At 36.1% G+C, this 18,794-nt stretch overlaps 1 protein-coding gene across 1 annotated transcript in view; it reads left to right on the top strand.

Moving 5' to 3' along the window:
- The first annotated feature begins 341 nt into the window (after positions 1-341).
- LOC135078788 (protein 5NUC-like) overlaps positions 342-18,794 on the top strand; it is a 45,222-nt gene continuing 26,769 nt past the window's right edge. Inside the window, exon 1 of the mRNA XM_063973337.1 lies at positions 342-461. Coding sequence (XP_063829407.1) covers positions 459-461 — 3 coding nt within the window. The 5' untranslated portion in view covers positions 342-458. The remainder of the gene's footprint in view (positions 462-18,794) is intronic.

Here is an 18,794-nt window from a genome sequence, read left to right as displayed (position 1 = left end):
ATTTTTAATATAACGTAAATGTAAATTTATTGGGTCTAAAATAACTCCTTATAAATAAACTATGTTATTTAATATTTTCGAACCAAATGTTTTTCTTTCTTTATCTCTTTACTTTAACAAAGTTAAGAGGCATTTTGACATCTATGTGTCGTTATCATTTTAAACATTTAAACATGTAGATTCCATAATGTTTTAATTGTACAAAAAAAAACATAATCCAATCAACTGTAATTACAAACAAAATCATGCAAATTAGTTCAATGGAAAACGCGATCGCGAGATAAACGGCGCGGTTTCTTATCATTATCGATATCAATGAAGACGCTGCGCTAGCGCATACAAGTACAGCGGGCCGCGCGTGCACCTCAGTCTGCCGGCAACCGCGACGGGGGACGCACGTATCTTTCGCGCGCGGACCGAAATATCCTCGTGGCCGACCGCGTGTCACATCGACTAATATGGTGAGTGCTCCTATTAGAATACAGTGCAATTTTAAACAGTGATTTTATGAATTCTCATAATTTTAAAATACAACACACGTGGTGCGTTTCCGCGAAATTGCCATGGCGTGCAGAATTTTCTGTTTTCTATGCAAATTTTATGGAGTATAACTAAATTAAATTCTAAAACTTAGTTTCTCGATACTTTAAACGTGTAAGGGCTTGAGCTGTAAGTGTCTTTATAATCCGTATTATTTAATTTATTGTTAACAAAATATTTTATTTTTAATGGCCTAATTTATTGAAGCACCCACGTAAATTTTATTAATTATGTTTATTTACTTATTTAAGGACAGCTAACATAACATACGCCTAAACATTATAATAACGATATAATGTACAGTGGACAGATATAAAAGAACTTACTACATAAAGACATAGTTAAAATCTAATATTTTAACATTATAATCGCGAATTTATTATCCAGCGATATATTTTTTATGCTCTACATAATCGCCAAAATGCAAAAATCTTTTTGAAGATTAGATGACCGCCAATTTTTCGCAGTCCAGTGTATTAACATAACAAATAACATAATATTCATGAGTTAATTATTTTCATCTGTAAGTAATTCAGGTGAAAAACGTGTCTCAAACATTAATTTGTATTACACTTATCTTTATTGTGACGATAAAGGCGCAAGGTGAGGAAAACACATTTTATCTACCGTGCAAAAAACAATGTGACTTTGTGGATTATAATTTGCTTAAATTGCATGAAAATACAGTTTCAGTTAATTAAAATACAGAAACATTTTTCTTACAATTAGACTTTTCAGCCTCTCTTTAGTTTCAAAAAACGTAAAAGTTTTGATTTTTCTGACCATTTAACGCCACCGATCGCAAAATCTTTTGATGCAGTGTCAAGGAAAATATCTTAAAAACTCACCACACCACACTACGTAGAGTGACTATAAAATAGTAGAAGATCTAAATTAATATCTATTTTGTACCTTGCAAAACCAAAATGCCGACTCTTGTAGAAACAAACCTCAATAAAACTGATCTAAGACTGCGAGTAATAAAATTGCAGAGTCATAGACAGCACTCGTATTGCTCTCAGACAGTTCCCGATCAATATTCACATGACTGACTTTCCCTCAGTGCTTTACCTGTATTTTGGTATCTCGTAAGTGTCAACATAGACTATTAAAGAGACACTTTCTGACTGTAGAGTCAGGACTCAAGTAGTAAATCACTTGTTTATAGTCGTCTATTTCGAAAATTATGTTTTAGGTTGGTACGAAAAAAGGTTCTACAGTAAAAAGCTTTGCGTTAGGCCCAGCCTCTTTACTAATAACATAATAACAATAACTAATGGTAAATTAGCAATAAGTAAAAACTGCGACTATGAGTCTACCTTGGTAAAATTACTTGCTTTTTTGCATCATTTTTTTATAAATTATGATCAAACGAAAAAAAGGAGTAAGTAGTGCAAAACATTGGAATTTTTATTCTTACAACCTGGCTAATTCAAATTATTTGCAACAAACATTTAACATTGCTCATGCAACTGTAATTACACTAATGAATACGTTTATCCAAATGTTGGCATTTACTTGTCTTTCATTATCTAAGGCCCTTTCAAGGATAATGAACGAATGAAATAAAATAATCGGCTTAACGAAACCAAATTTTTCTCATTAACGACATAGGTACTGTGGACGATTTATAATGTGAAAAATCATCACAGATGAATATACCTAAGTACTTGTACTTACATTATGATATGTGAGTAGTTCTCACATATTAGGAATGCAAAATTAGTAAAATTACTATTCATTTCATCAGTATTATAATGAACCTGGTTACCAGTTGGAACCAGTTTAATTAGTGAATGGTTTCTATAATAAAGGTTCAAAATTAAACTTCTATATAAAACTAATACCCGCTCTTGCTTTCCTATTCATCTACATTATAATGAGGAAAGATTTGATTGTTTGTATTGGGCCGATTTCACCATTAGAATCCTACATTATGTTGAGCATAGGCGGTTCGAAGTTCGCCGAGTGAGCTAGTAAACAATATTCAGCTACTAAAACAAATAATAATTCTAATATCCTCGTAATAATCAGGTCGCGTCTACGTATCAAGGCTTGCTCTATTATCCTCTTATGAATAAAAGTAATATGATCCAAAAACATTAGCACCGAAAAACACGTATTTGGGGTGACAATAGAGGCAAAATTATCTCTAATTAGAACAGCCTTTCTTATCCAATATTATCACAAATCAGGAAGCAAAGTTATTGAAGCTAATTCGCAGTTAGAATCACACGAATAAGATTTACCTTCTTCCCGAAAACCTAATCATTTTACTTTACCATAATCAGGTATTATCATAATTATCAGTCATCATTATACGAATACTTCATATTTTATGTACCAAACCTGAGAAATTAAATAATTAATTTACTTAAAATTTCAAAACTAAACAATGCTATGACGTGATGTTATTATAAATATGTAAATTATGTAGAGTCATAATTGCGAAACATATTTATAACATTACTTTCGATTAATGATTCATTTGTTATGTTAGGACTTATTCTTAACAAAATGGATGTATTTTGAGCAATTATCGAATATGTAAAATAATTCAAAAAATATTTAAAACCTTAAAAAGTGCGAAACTAGAGCTACGTACGTAGGTACAGTCTCAGAAACCGAATTTTTGGACAAGAAATATTATTGCTGTTTGAAATGTAGTTTCTAGTATACCTATAAGAACGCAATGCGTATTTCAAATAGGTATGTACACAAAACTTACTTGTTTGAACAAGGAACCACTTTATCTTCAACTATCTTTATTGTTTTAATCTTCGTGTTTAATATTATACAAGATGCCGTGATAACAACGGAGTTATTTCTTTGATATAAGCAAAAAGAATTACGGTAATTCGACAATATGAATTTAATTATTAAAACTAAGTAATCTACTGCCAATTTGATACTTACGGGCTTTATTGCTCAATTTGTCATAATTTTATCAGCACATGTTTGCAACATAATTTGAGTCCAGTGACTGAAGAAAAACAGGGGAAGAAAAACTATATAAAAATTCAAACCAGCGACTTGGCCCATGGACCAAGCTAAAAGTGGGCCAAGTCACGGGAAGACTCCATATTTCTTGTCATTAACTATTTTTCTCTCTTTCGTATCCTTAGCATAAAATATTTTTTCAGTTCACCGTCCCCTATTAAACTAGTGAAGATGTTATTAGGTTTTTAAAGACTGGTATTCTGTGATCGAGGGTTGAATTGCGTTGCCTTGGATACAATAGGGGAGGAATGGGACAAAATGTTGCTAGACGTCACTCAACAACGTCTGCATCCGAGACACAATGTCGCACGTGCACTTGGTTTAGATAAAGCTGGATTTAGATGCTTCACGTTCTTTGATTAATCAAAGTTTGCGTAACATAAAGCATCGCGCAGTCTAGTGTGAGGCAAACTTATAGTATGAGCTAAGCTGTCAGTTTTTCTAACTAATAAATCTGAATAAAAGTGACGCAAAGCTTTAAATGTATATTAATAAACTTGTATTTGATTGCAAAGTGAAGTACTTTATATTCAAAATATTGAGACAGTCATACAGTGGCTGAAACATCACACCTCGCTGTTGACATTTTAGCTATTCATAAAAATGCTCATTTTGAGATAATCATTTATCATGATCTTGGGTGTCTAACGATCCTATATCTCTAGCTCTCATCCTAAAAGATATATTAGACCCATTATTAGATATTATAAGAACTGATCGTGTAGATTTTTCAAACCATATTTTACAAAAATGACAGTTTATATTAGCGCAACGTAGCTTAAACGCTGCACGTCATGTTGGGCCACTTTATAATCCCTAGTGAGTTCGGGGCCTAATCACGCAATTTCAATCACACATAGTATCGCCGAAACGCGATGCGGTACCGATGCGGTCGGTAAACCATTAACCGGTGCTAAAAGTAGCGCCATAGCGCGTCTGCTATGTGCTATACAGGGTGAAATTTAAGTCTTGGCATCCTTTTAATATAAGTCTGGGTTCCACCATCTTACTTTAACTTACACACACGTCAAAAATCTGTCAAACTCCACAAAAAACACTTATCTATCGTTAAAGTTACTGTGAAAGTTAGGTGGTGCAACTGAGCCTAATCCCCGTTTTCACCATCAATCCCTAATTTTTAAGTGACCCCTAGTAACACTTAACAGGAATTTTGTTTACATAGGGGTCACTTAAAAATTAGGGATTGATGATGAAAACGGACATAAGACTCTACTCATGATACATAGTGCATTCCACAAATATGAGACAAATCCAATGAGATTTTTTGACTTTATTTTTACTATATCTTTGTATTATAGTGTGCTCTTATAAAGAGTTTACAGTCAAGCAGTTGTGTACAGTCAACGGCACATCAGCCTATACATTTTTGTTACAAAATAACACTTATTTAATACTACATCGAAATAAGATGCCACAGTATTAATCTTGATGTGCTGTCTGTACAAGATTTAATTTATTGAAATTTTAACTCATTGGATCATAAGTAGAGTCTACGCCCGTATTCACAAACATTACTATGAGGTCTCACAGTGCGCGTGGACGCACAGGGTGACACATGAACCAATCACAGCGCTCTATTCAACGCTGTGCGTTCTATTTGCTGCTTCACTTAAGCAAGTATAGTTTGTGAATACGGGCGTTATATTAAAAGGATGCCAACGATTTAAACACCCTGTGGTTCCTTTTATCTGACAAAATAGTAAGACAAGACAATCACAAAAACAATTAAAATGATAAGTAGCCACGTTATCAGCGTACCTGACCCGTTGAACAAATTTAGAAATGTCCCATTGCATTCTTCAGAGTTGACTTACTCGTATTTGTTCTTCGTCACCTGTCCAATCATGCCCTACTTCTCGTGTAGAATCTTGACAGCAAACCTTCGTTACACTCACAGACAAAATGTTTATGTAATCTGCTTTATAATGCAATTAATCAAAATAAATTTATAGTTTGGTCTATTGTTATTATTGTTTCACACAATCCCACAGTTTTTTTTATATAAATTGTTATGGATCAATTATAATTATTTTCATCTTTAAATACTTATCACAAGTATAGTGTTTTCAAGAGCATTATAAACATAATCATACTCACTTTCCTATTAATCATAATGCATAATGAAAACTTGTTATTTTTTTGATGCGTTTTATTTTAATTAAAGCCATGAACTTACTAAATTTTAATTAGTTTATACTTATCGTACTTGTGGAACTTAGCAATTTTCCATGAATCGCATAACCTTTTCATTTAAACGCAGTATCATAATAAGCATGAGAAAAAATATAAATACTTAAGTAACTTTTGACTTGGGTCTTTAAGGTTAATCATAACTTTTTGTTACAAGATCTCTCTTGCGTTAAATGACCCTCATTTTATTATTTAAAAAACTGCTGATCGACTTGTTATTATACTTTTATTAAACTTTAGAGCATTTCATTATAATAATTTCAATAATAATGACCTATTAGCACCCACCAACACTAATAAATAAACGTTATTTGTATGTTCATAATGCAGAAAATATTATAGTATTTATACACATTTTTATTCACCAAGAACAGCATTTAACCAGCCAGCAAAAACATAAAAACCTTGGTCCTCAAAAAGCCTGAGTTCAAAACGAATATCATGTTTAATACAGTTCATTCTAAAAATATCAATGTCCTTTCCTCGTAAAAAAACAAACATTCCGAATTCTTTCAACATTTATCTACACCTCAGTCAATAGGTGTTCCAGTGCCATAAAAATTCCCAAGTCAACAAAAAAATTACTCTACACTCTATGGCGACAAACACAGATTACAATAGCGGGTTTTGGCGCCAAACCAGAAAAAAGTTGTGAAAAACTGTTGTCATTGAGTGTTTGAGATACACCGACCTATTGTTGCATAGTTAGTTTGTGTTAGAGTCTATTGAAATCCTGTTTAGATCAATGGTCACTTGAAAATTATGGATCAATAAGTTTGTAAAAAATTAACGAATTTATCGGATTATGAACCAAATTAAGATAATTATGATAAAGATTTTTGTGCTATGTGTATTTGTGGGATTGCGCTGTCGTTATAAAATGAAATGATTGATTAACTTTGTAACACAAAAATGAAATGCTTTATATCAAAAATCAGATGTGATATTGGCGTGGCATGACGTGGGCGTGTCGCGGGCGTTATGTTATCACAAGATTATCTAGCTTAGGGAACTCAAATTAAAGTTTATTTTTCACATTCGTTTGCAAGTCAAGCCAAAACAAACATCGACATTTTGAGGCTGTTTACGGCTGTCATAGTCTACTAAACGCTAAATTAGACGGGAACTACGTGACATTGGCGAAATCGTGGTTCTCAAAACCAAGTCGTGGCCAAAATAAAAGAAGTAGACGGGAACTTATTGAAATGCATCAAAGGATCAACTCGTCAGAAACAAAAGACATTCAGTGGTCTATTCAGTCTCCATTCAGCTCTATTTGCCACCCTCACTCGCATCAGCTTCTCTTGTGGAACGAAAGAGACATATACCGATTATAAATATTGTTTTGCAGAATAGGGCCTTGAGTAGTAAATTGTACAGACGACAGCACGTGAAGCTAAACACTGCGGGTTCTTACGTAGTTGTCATAAAAGCCACTTTACAACAAAATGTCTGAGGTGCGGTAGACTGTATCTGGACGGCCGTTGTGAATGGGAGCCCGCATATATTATTTTATTGTTCCTCAATGGACCGTAATCGTCTCGAGGGTTACGAATACGTTGCATTATTGCAACTAATAGTAAACGCTTCCTTGCGGTTATTGTTCTAGTCTAGCTAAAGTCTATTGAGTTAACGAAAGTTATCGTTTTTATTTTAAATCTTGTTACTTATCTATTATTAGAATTCGATATACATATTCTAATTAAAAGAAAGCAAGATGCGTTGACATAAAAAGAGAGGATTGTCTACGTTACAGTAAGCTCTATGCGCATTCTGGAGTCACTGGAAAATCAGGAAACGCAAGCCGCTTCCAACCAGCTATGAAATCATCAGGATGAGGCCTATGCTTAGTAACGGACGTCATATGGCTTAAATGTTGATGATGATGATGAGGCAAATCTGATATATCATTCACACACACTAATATTAAATTAAATTCACGCATAACCATACCACACTATCAATTTATCCATCATAAACAAGACTCATTTAAACAAGTTTGGATAGATCGATATTGAGATTTGATACGCATCACTAACCAAATTTTTTGCTTGTTTCCGAAGGACTTTTTTGTGAAGTGTTCTGTTTAGATACTCTTTAGTGTCTAGTAAGTAAATTACGACAGATATTGATAGTATGCCCATGGCACAATAATGGCACAAGACCCACGTAAGTACTGGGTAAACCAAGCAAAAATATTCATTCGGCTTTGCTTTGATTTTACCTTAAGATTATGTCTTCTTATGAAAGAGGAAGGAAAATAGTAACCATGAGTCGCTATGAAATTACTTAAAGAGGTAGGTAATAAGACTAATAAGTATGTTGCTTTTAACTGTCCATTTAATAATTCTCATTCGTCATTAACCTAAAACATCCTTGGAATTCTCAAAAGATACTTATATACTTAATGTCTTATAACAAGGAATCGTTTCTTAATTATCGTTTAAATACAGCTTTTAAAATACTTTGTAATTAAATAATACTTTAAAAGTAATTCAGATTAACTCTTTCATACCATAGTTGATGTATGATAAGATTAACAAGCTGTTCATTTTTAACCGACTTTGAAATTTGACACAGTTTATTTTCGGTCTGTAAATTAAATAGGTATTATTAGCCTTTGAACAGCGGCAAAATTAGCTTATTAGGAGTAGTTCATACTTAAGTCGAAAATGAGCACGATCCAGCTACGAATCTCAATTCAAAAACGGCGTTTTTAATCCCATCCTCGTATTTAAGTAGTAATGCTTCCGAAGCAAAATGTAGATAAGTCTGTTCCGGTTCGTTTGACTCGTGAGTAGTCGCGTTCAGCGCTTTGTAACTTTCCAACATGCGCGATAATGCATCGGCCGTATTGTTATCAGTGCTAACATATTCGATAGAAAAATCGTAGGCCGACAATAACAACGCCCACCTTTGCAACCTACTAGCCGTCATGCTCGGTACCCCTGTATCCGGGCCAAAAATGCTTACAAGGGGTTTATGGTCCGTCCGCAAAGTGAAGTGTCTACCATACAAGAACTGATGAAATTTTTTTACAGCAAAAACTATAGCAAGGGCCTCCTTGTGAATTTGGCTGTAATTAATCTCGGCTCGGGTGAGCGCCCGCGAGGCGTAGGCCACGGGCCGCTCGGCGCCCGCGCCGCGCTGCGCCAGCACCGCGCCCAGCCCGTGCGCGCTCGCGTCGCACGTCAGCACGAGCTCGCGCGACTCGTCGTAGTGCACCAGCACGTCCGCGCCGATTAGTAGCCTTTTTACTAACTTAAAGCAACGATCATGAATATGTTCCCAATGCCAATGTTTTCCTTTCCTAAGCAAATCATATAAAGGTGATAAATGAAAACTTAAGTTTTTTATAAATTTGCCGTAGAAATTAATCATCCCTAGAAATGATTTAAGTTCAGAAACATTTCTCGGTGGGAGAAGGTTTATTATCGGTTTAATTTTGTCTGGATCAACTTTAATCCCTTGATTACTGATTATAAAACCTAAATATTTTACCTCTTTGTTAAAGAAATCACATTTCTGTTTTTTTAATTTTAAACCATGGTCCTGCAATATTCTTAGTACATTATTTAGGGTTTCCAAATTCGATGAAATAGATGTACCTCCTATTAAAATGTCATCCAAAAACACAGTGACATTGGGCATGTGGGCAAATAATTGTGACATAATTCTTTGAAATATTCCTGGACTCGACGACAGTCCGTAAACAAGTCTATTATATTTAAAAAGACCTCGATGAGTATTTATCACCGTTAAATTACTCGTATCATCTAACAATACCTGATTGTAAGCTTGAGATAAATCCAGCTTGGTGAAATAGTTATAACCGCTTAATTTAGTGAGCAAATCATCTATTTTAGGCACAGGGTACTTATCTACTTTTAAAACTTTGTTCAACGTCACCTTATAATCAGCACAGATACGTAAAGCGCCGTCCGGTTTATGTACAATTACCAGCGGCGTGGCCCAATCCGAGCAGTCCACGGGCTCGATGACGCCGGCGCGCAGCATGGCGTCCAGCTCGGCGTCTACGCGCGCGCGCGCAGCGCGTACGGCAGCGGGCGCGCGCGGCAGAACACGGGCGCGGCGCCCTCGCGGATGCGAAGTGTCGCCCGGCCCCCGTTGAAGCACCCCAACCCGCCGTCGAATAACTCCTTATATCTATCGACAACATCATTAACGATTACATTTTTTTGTACATTGTTCAATTCCTTTACTTCCTTTAAATTACAATTATTATTTAAAGAGTTACATTGTATAGGTATACTTGGTATGGAAATATTTAATTCAGCTATCCATTGACGCCCCAGGAGCGATGTAACCCCATCATTAAAAACGTACAAATCTAGCTTTCTACACGTTTTGTTATAATTTACTGTTACCTCCAAATAACCTAACGGCTTAACTTTACTTCCATTATAGAATCTAACCGATAAATCACATTTTTGAATAGGCAAATGTTGGAAAAATAATTTGTATGTTTGATAAATGCAAGATAAAGGTGAACCCGTGTCAACTTCCATTGACAAATTTACATTATTAACACATATTGTCATGCTCACCGGTCGGTACTGATTTAAGGACATTTGATAAATTGCTTCTTCATTTCCGTCGTCTTCGCTGCTATATGTAGCCCCGCCTTCGTCCGCTTCCTCACGATAAGTTTCCAGCCGATTCACCTTTGACCCCGAGCGGCCGCCTCTGGAACGTTCGATGCGGTTGCCGGCTTTACCGCCGCCGTGAACGCCACCGCGCCCCCATTGTCCGCCTTGATAGTTACCTCTGCGAGTTCTAGGCTCGTGGGCATCTATATTCTGTTGGCATACCCGCCTTAGATGACCCACTTTTTTACAACGGCTGCACTCGTATGTCTTAAATCTGCAGTCATTTTTCTTATGCCTATAATCACCGCATGCTAAACATCCTCCCTGTAGATGTAGCTTGTTTAGTGTCCCAGCTAAATCCATTCCCGCGGAACTACGTCGTCCCGCCGCCTCCGGCCCCGTCCGGCCCCCGGGCGCAGCCGCAGCCCGCGACGCCGATGCGCCCTCGCCGCCGTTGTGCATGCTCACCGCTGCTGAATCTCTTTCCGCCGCTTCCATGGAGTTCGCTACTGACACTGCCTTTACAAACGTAATTTTTCCCTCCGCAAACAACCGCTGTCTGATGACGTCACTCATTATTCCGCACGCGAATTGGTCCCTTAAATTCTCGTCCAAGCTTGTTCCGAATTCACAATAACGCGACAGTTTTTTTAGTTCTGACACGTAAACTGCCATATTTTCACCCACACATTGACGTCTTTGTCGAAATTTGTATCTTTCCGCTAAAAACGATGGACTGGGTTGTAGATGGTTTAACATCGCCTGCTTGACCTCTTCCAATGTCATTTCGGCTGGTTTGCGCGGGCTGCATAGATTTACTAGCAGTTCATACGCCTCCTCACCCATGAATGCGATAAGCGTCGGTAATTTGAGATCGTCTTTCACACTATTTACTTTGAAATACATATCCAGTCTGTCACAATACGACTGCCAATTGCCGTCCTTCACGTTGAATTCACTCAATTTCGACATAGTTCCGAATCACAAGTAAATTAAGTAACACTACGAGTAAATATAACGGTCGCGTCACTTTTTCAAGTCCACCCGCAGTCGCCACTGATAAAATGAAACAACGGTCTGTTTGCTATTACTTCTATTTGTGAACTGGCGAACCACACATCATACAGGAGTATTTATAATAAGTTTAAGGTTTACCCTCCATACATAACAGTTCTCAGGATAAATGTAGAGTTCTGGTGAAAAACTTTCAAAATTAGTTCCGCAGTTCTTCTTTATAAAAATGATGGAGATAACTGATCTTCGTACCGATTCCAAACCATAGTTCAAGTATCGCTGCATTGCACCAACCTCATTCTAAAACTAGCTCAGCTCACCTGTGGTACAGTCAGCGTCGAATAGTTCGTGACACCCAAGGTGGCCAAAAAGTTCACAACACTTTCTTATTCCAATTGTAACAAAGACGTGTTGCAAAATTATTGGTTACTTTAGGTGACATTAACACGTCGTTGACTGTACAACATCGGAGTGACGTTTTGGTCAACTCTCGACCACAAGTTAGAAGTCAGGGCACTGTTATGTTGTTCCCTCAAAAAGCATTTTCATCTTTACAAGGACACCAATGTAGTCACGTTGTATTCAACAACTACCTGACTTGTGTATCACAAATCAATTATTTGGTTTAATTTGACTACAAAACACACGCCTTCAAACGAGTTTGCAAATTACAGCATGCTCATAAGAAATACATCTAACTTTGTCTAGGCGAATATATTTGCTAATTCTATTACACAATACGTCTGCGTCTCAGCAGGTTTTCTTTAAAAAATAAAACCCATGCTTAATTTTTTGTGTTACAAATTATGTTAAATAGACTACGACACTTGGAGGTATCGTATTCTTTAAACTACGAAGCGCTTATGACCAAATGAAATGTGTTAAATAATTAGATAGATCATTACTTTTAAAAGAGATAACTCAAGTAGATTTGTTTAACATGTCAGTTTTTAAAACACGCGTTACTTTAGACTTTAGAGATAATATAGAGCTATTTGGGCTCTCAATTCGCTGCCTCTTATTCTAAGTTACTTAATGCCTACTTAACATTTTAGCTAGCACAACGTCAGAAAATATAATCACGTTATATTGTGCCCACGAAGAGACAAACCCCCGTCACGCAAATGCAAGTGCCATTTTGTGTTTAGAAGCTACATTGATCCTTTTATTGCAATAATTAACGCGGTTTTTCTATAGAAGATACCATCTAAGAAATTATCGTTTCTATTACCTATATCTCTAGCGCTAATTTGTATAGTTTTTTCGGCAAACACAAAGCATGACTCAAACAAATTGTTATTAATTGTTTGCTTATCGTACACGCATCTATCATTCGTCGGCGAATGAGTGGCATGCCGCGAATCGTTCTAAATCGCCTAATTACGTACCTACGTATTACCAATTGCTTCATGGCCGACACAGAGACGGAGTAAAGGCCGCCCTTATGGACAACTAGATGGTCTTTTTGGAACTGATCTAGTAGCCCAACAAAGAACAAAGGCAGATTTTTATGAATTGCATACATTTTATACACATCGTGCATTCCTTGGAGAAAAAAATCTTTTTTCAAGTTAACAGTAAAATATAACAACAATGTTCCATCTTAGTGACCCTAAAAATGTAAAGTCAAGTAACTGAAACGTGTACAACTTCTTTTATATCAAAGCTTACTAATTTAAATATTATTTTCCAGACACAATCCACAAAAAACAAACGAATTTCAGTCAACAAAACGATTTTCAAATATCAAATGGTTGCAATACGAAACGGGAGAAACCAATGAGCAGACTGCCAGAAAATCGGTGCAAAAGGCACAAAAACAAAACACTCCGTCTCATTGCACTCGGAGTTCAGATGAGAACGCCCTTAGTCCGCTCCCTAGTCAATAATCTGCAATCTATTCGCAACGACTCGACGTTTTTCAATTTTCAACGAAACGACTCACAAAGTCGACACAATCAATTCCCTGGAACTACTGGATAAGTTATGTAAATAGCTTTAGTGAGAGCAAAAAAGCGTATTCACTTACGAGTGAATGAAATAAAACTCTTTTGTAGGTACATCCTAAAATTTATCTGAATTCGACTCTGTTTAAGCGCAGGTAAACAACTCCTTGCCGAGGGCCAAACTCATTGACTTTTTTTTATGGAGTTGTCAGGATTTAGCAATAAAATTATATGAAGCAGCCGTTTGACTAAGTTGCTCTTTATGAGAAAGTTTAGTCTTTTACAGTTCGAGATAATTAAAATACTTAGTTGTAATCAACTAACGACAGTTCTGTTGAAAGAATGCTTATTAAAATTGCATCACTCTAAACTCTTCTTTGAGGTGCTTTACTTGTTCTAATGAAGTCGAAATAAAATACCATCCTCACCAAACCGTGCTAGATCCACGTGGTGAACGGGCTGAACCATTCCATAAACGACCTTTGAGACCTTTGCCCCTCAAGAAAATACCACGATCATTTTCAATGCATAAGCACCAACCTACCTAATACACTTGTTTATTTAAAGGTCATAAATCACCTACCTTGTATTTGCACTTACTGCAAGTGCAGGTGTCTTAAACAACAATCGCACCTAATTCTAACGAAATACGAGCCCAAATCGCAGTGAAGTTCCAAGCTATGTGTTCAGTTGTTAATAAAAAGTGTCCGATTGTCAATTGTCTCTATGTCTGCACGGAGCACACGGCAGCATTCTTAACCTAAAATTACGCAACTGCAGACAAGCAAAAAAGTGAGTTCGTTGAACCTAAGCTAATTGGAGAGGATTCCATCACACACCGGCCCTTGCCCGAATGTTATTAAAGGCTTCCAATAAAAACCCTTCGGGAGTGAGGAATTTTCAATTACAAGTTTGAGTTGATCTTCCGGGCCAATGGGAAATGAGTTAAACAGGTGTTGTCATGTGACAATTTAAATACTAGAGTACCTAGCTTATTTATCTGTGATACTGGTCCTTTTTTAACAAGTTAAGATATCCTAACCTGCAGGAAAAAACTATGTTATGTGAAAGGACTCTACAAAACAGCACTATGGAAATGGATATAGATAGAGTCTAAACGGCTGAACTAATTTTGATATTGAGATGGGACCTAAGAAATAAATGTGCGATATTTTTTGTGAGGAAGCTGAAGATGTTCCTTAGTTTGTAGTTTTGTAACAATTAAGCTTTTATCGTTCATGTTGGTAAAGTTCTAATTAAGTAATTCAGTGACAAACCGAACATTATTTGGGTAAAACCACAGTGACAGTTATTATGTTTTGATAAGGAATCGTATATGTAAGTTCGTCATAAAGTTGGAATTTTTATCTTGCAAAACTACAGATCATATTATTATTGTTGTGTTCGACAAAATTATACTTATGAAATTGAATGAAATTACTAAAAGATAAAGCAGCATTTTAGAAACACGTGTGAAAATTGCAAAAAAACTGCTTATTTATCTTTGACGAATATTGATCTCATTAAAAACGATAAGGGGAAGTATTACCCCCCGATATGATAACGGTAATACTCGATAAGAAAATAGGCGTTGATATCAAGTACTAATTAAAAGTTTATCTTTAATTTATGACGTATTAAAAATACAGTAAGTTAAGATAACGATTACAAAATAATTCAAATGCTCAATGAATCTTATAAGATAAAATTATTTTAGTAATTATTGTAAACAATTTTCCTTCTTAATAAACACACTTAATGAAATACCTACTCATACATATCCAGGCGTTAACGTCTTTAGATTTTAAGGAAAATAAATCGAAAAGACTGTACTTAAAATTCAATGGCATGCGATGATATAAGCCATTAGGATATAGATTAATTAATTAAATCAGTAGTTTGATTAGTAATTGCCTTGAAGTTATAGTTAACTAGTGTCCGCGACTCATCATCATGATGCTAAATGGCTGGATATTAGTCCAATCAAATCATAGATCACGTTTTATCGATCAATCGAATGATTCGATGGATACGGAAAACTTTATCGTAGTCTATATCGGGATGTCTATTGGCAAGTCACGATTCTTGACATAACCTGTCGTAAAATTTCGATAATGATCAGTAAGATGGACAAAAACCCTGGCGACTTCCGATGGTGTAGGACGCATTATAATTTTTCAGATTACAGATAAGCTTTGATATTTCAACTGGCCAACCGTTAAGTAGTCAAATCAGTTAAAGATACATACCTACTATTACCTAAATTAATGTGTAAAAGATTTTTCCTTCCTCCAGTTTTACTGCCATTTTATCGTAAGAGCACTGCTTAAGATCGTAGCCGTAAACTGCGTGCCGAGAGTCGATTCTCGACAAATAATTCTTACTAAACAATACAAGCTATTCAAGAAAAAGTCGAACTAAAATTGACCAGAAATTGATGTTTTGTGAGTTTGATAGAAGACATAACTCTGAAGTTATTGAGAGAATTACTGATAATTAGGAAGTTCCAATGGTATGTAATTTTAGGTGGTACTTAATTAATTTATGTCAATTGTGTTATTGTTTTGTACACAGTATTGAATACCAGATGCCTATGATAGTTTCTTCTTAACCAAGTAAAAATATGCTAGAGATCTAAATACACTTGAAAAGGTTTACATAGTTAACTAACTAAATAAAAAACAATAAAAATTTTAAGACATAACTTGCACAATAAATAAACGTTGAAATATTTTAGCTACTTCGCGAGCTGCACTAAGCAGACTCCAATCTCTGAGAAATAAAACCCAGATTACTTGTATATCTTATATGAATGCATTATGTATGAAGTTGAATAACAAATAACGTTCCACTTCTGTCTACTTAAAATTTAGGGCACAGTTCATGTCAATTAATCCTGATATGATTGATCTGCCTACTCCATGTTAGTAAATAAAAGGTCTAGATCGATTGGACAACCGATTGCAAAATAATCTCCTGAAGCAGCGGACAGAGCTAAATCGTATAAAAGCCGTTCACTGAAAATAGAAAAAGCTCTGAAATATAAATATTCTTTAAAAGGTATTGCAGAAAACCAATAACTATGTTTGTGCTCTTTTATAGGGCAAAATTGTTTTTGCGTCTCATTTTCTCTGTATAACATCTATGTATATTATTTTCAGTGTACCTACAAGACTTCTGAAAGAAACTGTACCAAACCAAATCTTGAATTGAACGCTACGCACGCGATGCGAATTCATTATAGTTTATACTTTAATATTTATTGTAGGCAAGGACATCACCGCCATAAATGTTACATCAATTTTATTGACGTGCTGCTCTAATGCAATGTTGATAAGGATTTAAAGACATTAATAACGACTATTAAACGTCGTTAAAAATAGTTCTGGTGTTAAAGACGGGTTTTGCTTGTTAATCGTGTTTTAGTTTTAGGTAGGTATTCTAAAGTAGCTCTAATATTTTCCGATCACTACGACCTATGTAAGTATCTACTGTGATTTTGATCCCCCTCGCCTTCCATTTTAGTTTTATTATGGAGCTTTTGCCAGCGACTTCACAAACGTGAAATTTTGTCTGTCACAGAAAAACATTATCGCGCGCGTCTCTATTTCACAAACAGGGATATAAAAAACTATCCTGTATCCTCTCCCAGGACTCAAACATATCTCTATACTTTTCCTCAAAATCGGTTTCGTGGTTTACAATATTACTAGGGATTTTGCACTTTAAACTGGCAGTTTTAATGTGCGGTTGTAACGGTTAGCGATACCGCTTACTTTTATCTTAGATCTAAATTCTGATTTAATTACTATTATCTACCTAAATAAAATATACTTAAATAATAAAATATCTAAATCTACGTAAACTACCTAAATAAATAACTTAATTAAATAATTCATATTGTTCTACACTAATAAAATAAATAAAATAATAAATCTACAAGCAAACCCGCGCGAAACAAGTTGTTAAATATTTCTTTTGTTCTCTGTCGAGCGGGCGGACTGTTTTTTATGCATGCGCAAGCGACGCGCCTACGGCCGCGATGCTCCCGCCGCGTCTCCTAGTCCGAGCCAGAGCGTTATTGAGCACGGACGTATCGCTGTCCGTCACCGCCGGACCCGCGATGTACATAATATCTTAGAAACTAAAATGTAATCGCGTATTGGTGGACCCCGCTACCGGGGTTCACGTTCACCCTCACCTTCATCTTCACCTCCAACTTCACTACAACTACCTGCCATGCATGGCCAGCGCACTACAGCCGAACTACCACCTGGCTCCTCAACCCGGCAGAGCTGCCTGTCGTGTCGGACGGCCCGTACGCACACTCTAAGTGGCCCTACACCACAGTGCGTACGGTCCCTAACCGTCTGGCGCGTCGACGACCCTGCGGGCTCACCACCAGCGAGGAACCAAACCACATAACCATCAATGCTAGCGAGGACAGTGGTTTGAATATACTACCCCGGTGACGAATCTCGTGCGATATGATAGTTTGCTCGTAACTCACACCCTTAAGGTCTCTTGCTACTTTATCCTAAATAAATGACTTGTTAACTTAAATCTATCTTTTATTTCTCTAACTAAATCTCTAAATTCTAAATATGTCACTGCTCCTAAAGCTTATAACCGTGACACGGTGTTAAAATTACGCCGACATATTAAATTATTCTTGTTCAAGATTATATCTAAAGTTTAAGGAAAATGTTAAGAATATCGGACGATGCCGTTTGAACTACTACCTGTATCAAAATGATCTTGGCGTCCAAGGCCACCAGTGATTAGAATCCTCCACGCTACGGTAAAAAACCAATCAGTTCATTTTCTCGGGAGTCACGAGTTAAGGTACATTTACATTATTACCTGACGTAGTTGGAGCTAAGTAATGGTTTTTAACCTAGCTTCTCTATTCAAAAATTCCTATTTTGTTTTTACTATTAATGTGTGTTTGGAGAGTCACAGATGCTTTGCAAATAAGTATTTTCATGCAGACCTCGTATGAATGTGAACGTATCATTAGAAACATGATGTGATTTGAGAAAATGGTAACATACGAGTATAAGTTTTTGCAATTCTCGACGTCACATGTGTGGTGGCGCTACTGTTCGTTTTTCAAAAGTTTTGACAGTCATTACACTATCGTTATGTGCATGTACACGTACACACACAAGTAAAGCTCACTCGCCTTCGTGAGTAGCAAGAACTATACCTATAATGGTACGTGTCTCTTCATTATTACAAAGCGACATCAATAGTCGGTTTTTATTGCGTTTTTTACGTCTCTGTATCTGTAGTGGCCGTTTAATCTCAGAATTAAAGTAATAATAATAGTTTGCGGACTCTTTTCTCTCTCATTCCGGTCAGTCCCCCAGGATGTAAGAGCAAGAGTGAAAGAGCAGAATAATTTCGAGTCTAAATCGAATTTCGTATCGCGCCTCTATTATTCTCCGTCACACTATAGTCACCGGAAAAA

The sequence above is a fragment of the Ostrinia nubilalis genome, chromosome 15 (assembly GCF_963855985.1).
Source record: "Ostrinia nubilalis chromosome 15, ilOstNubi1.1, whole genome shotgun sequence".
Taxonomy (NCBI): domain Eukaryota; kingdom Metazoa; phylum Arthropoda; class Insecta; order Lepidoptera; family Crambidae; genus Ostrinia; species Ostrinia nubilalis.
The sequence above is the reverse complement of the archived record's forward strand: the minus strand, read 5'-3'. Positions and strand labels throughout refer to the sequence as shown.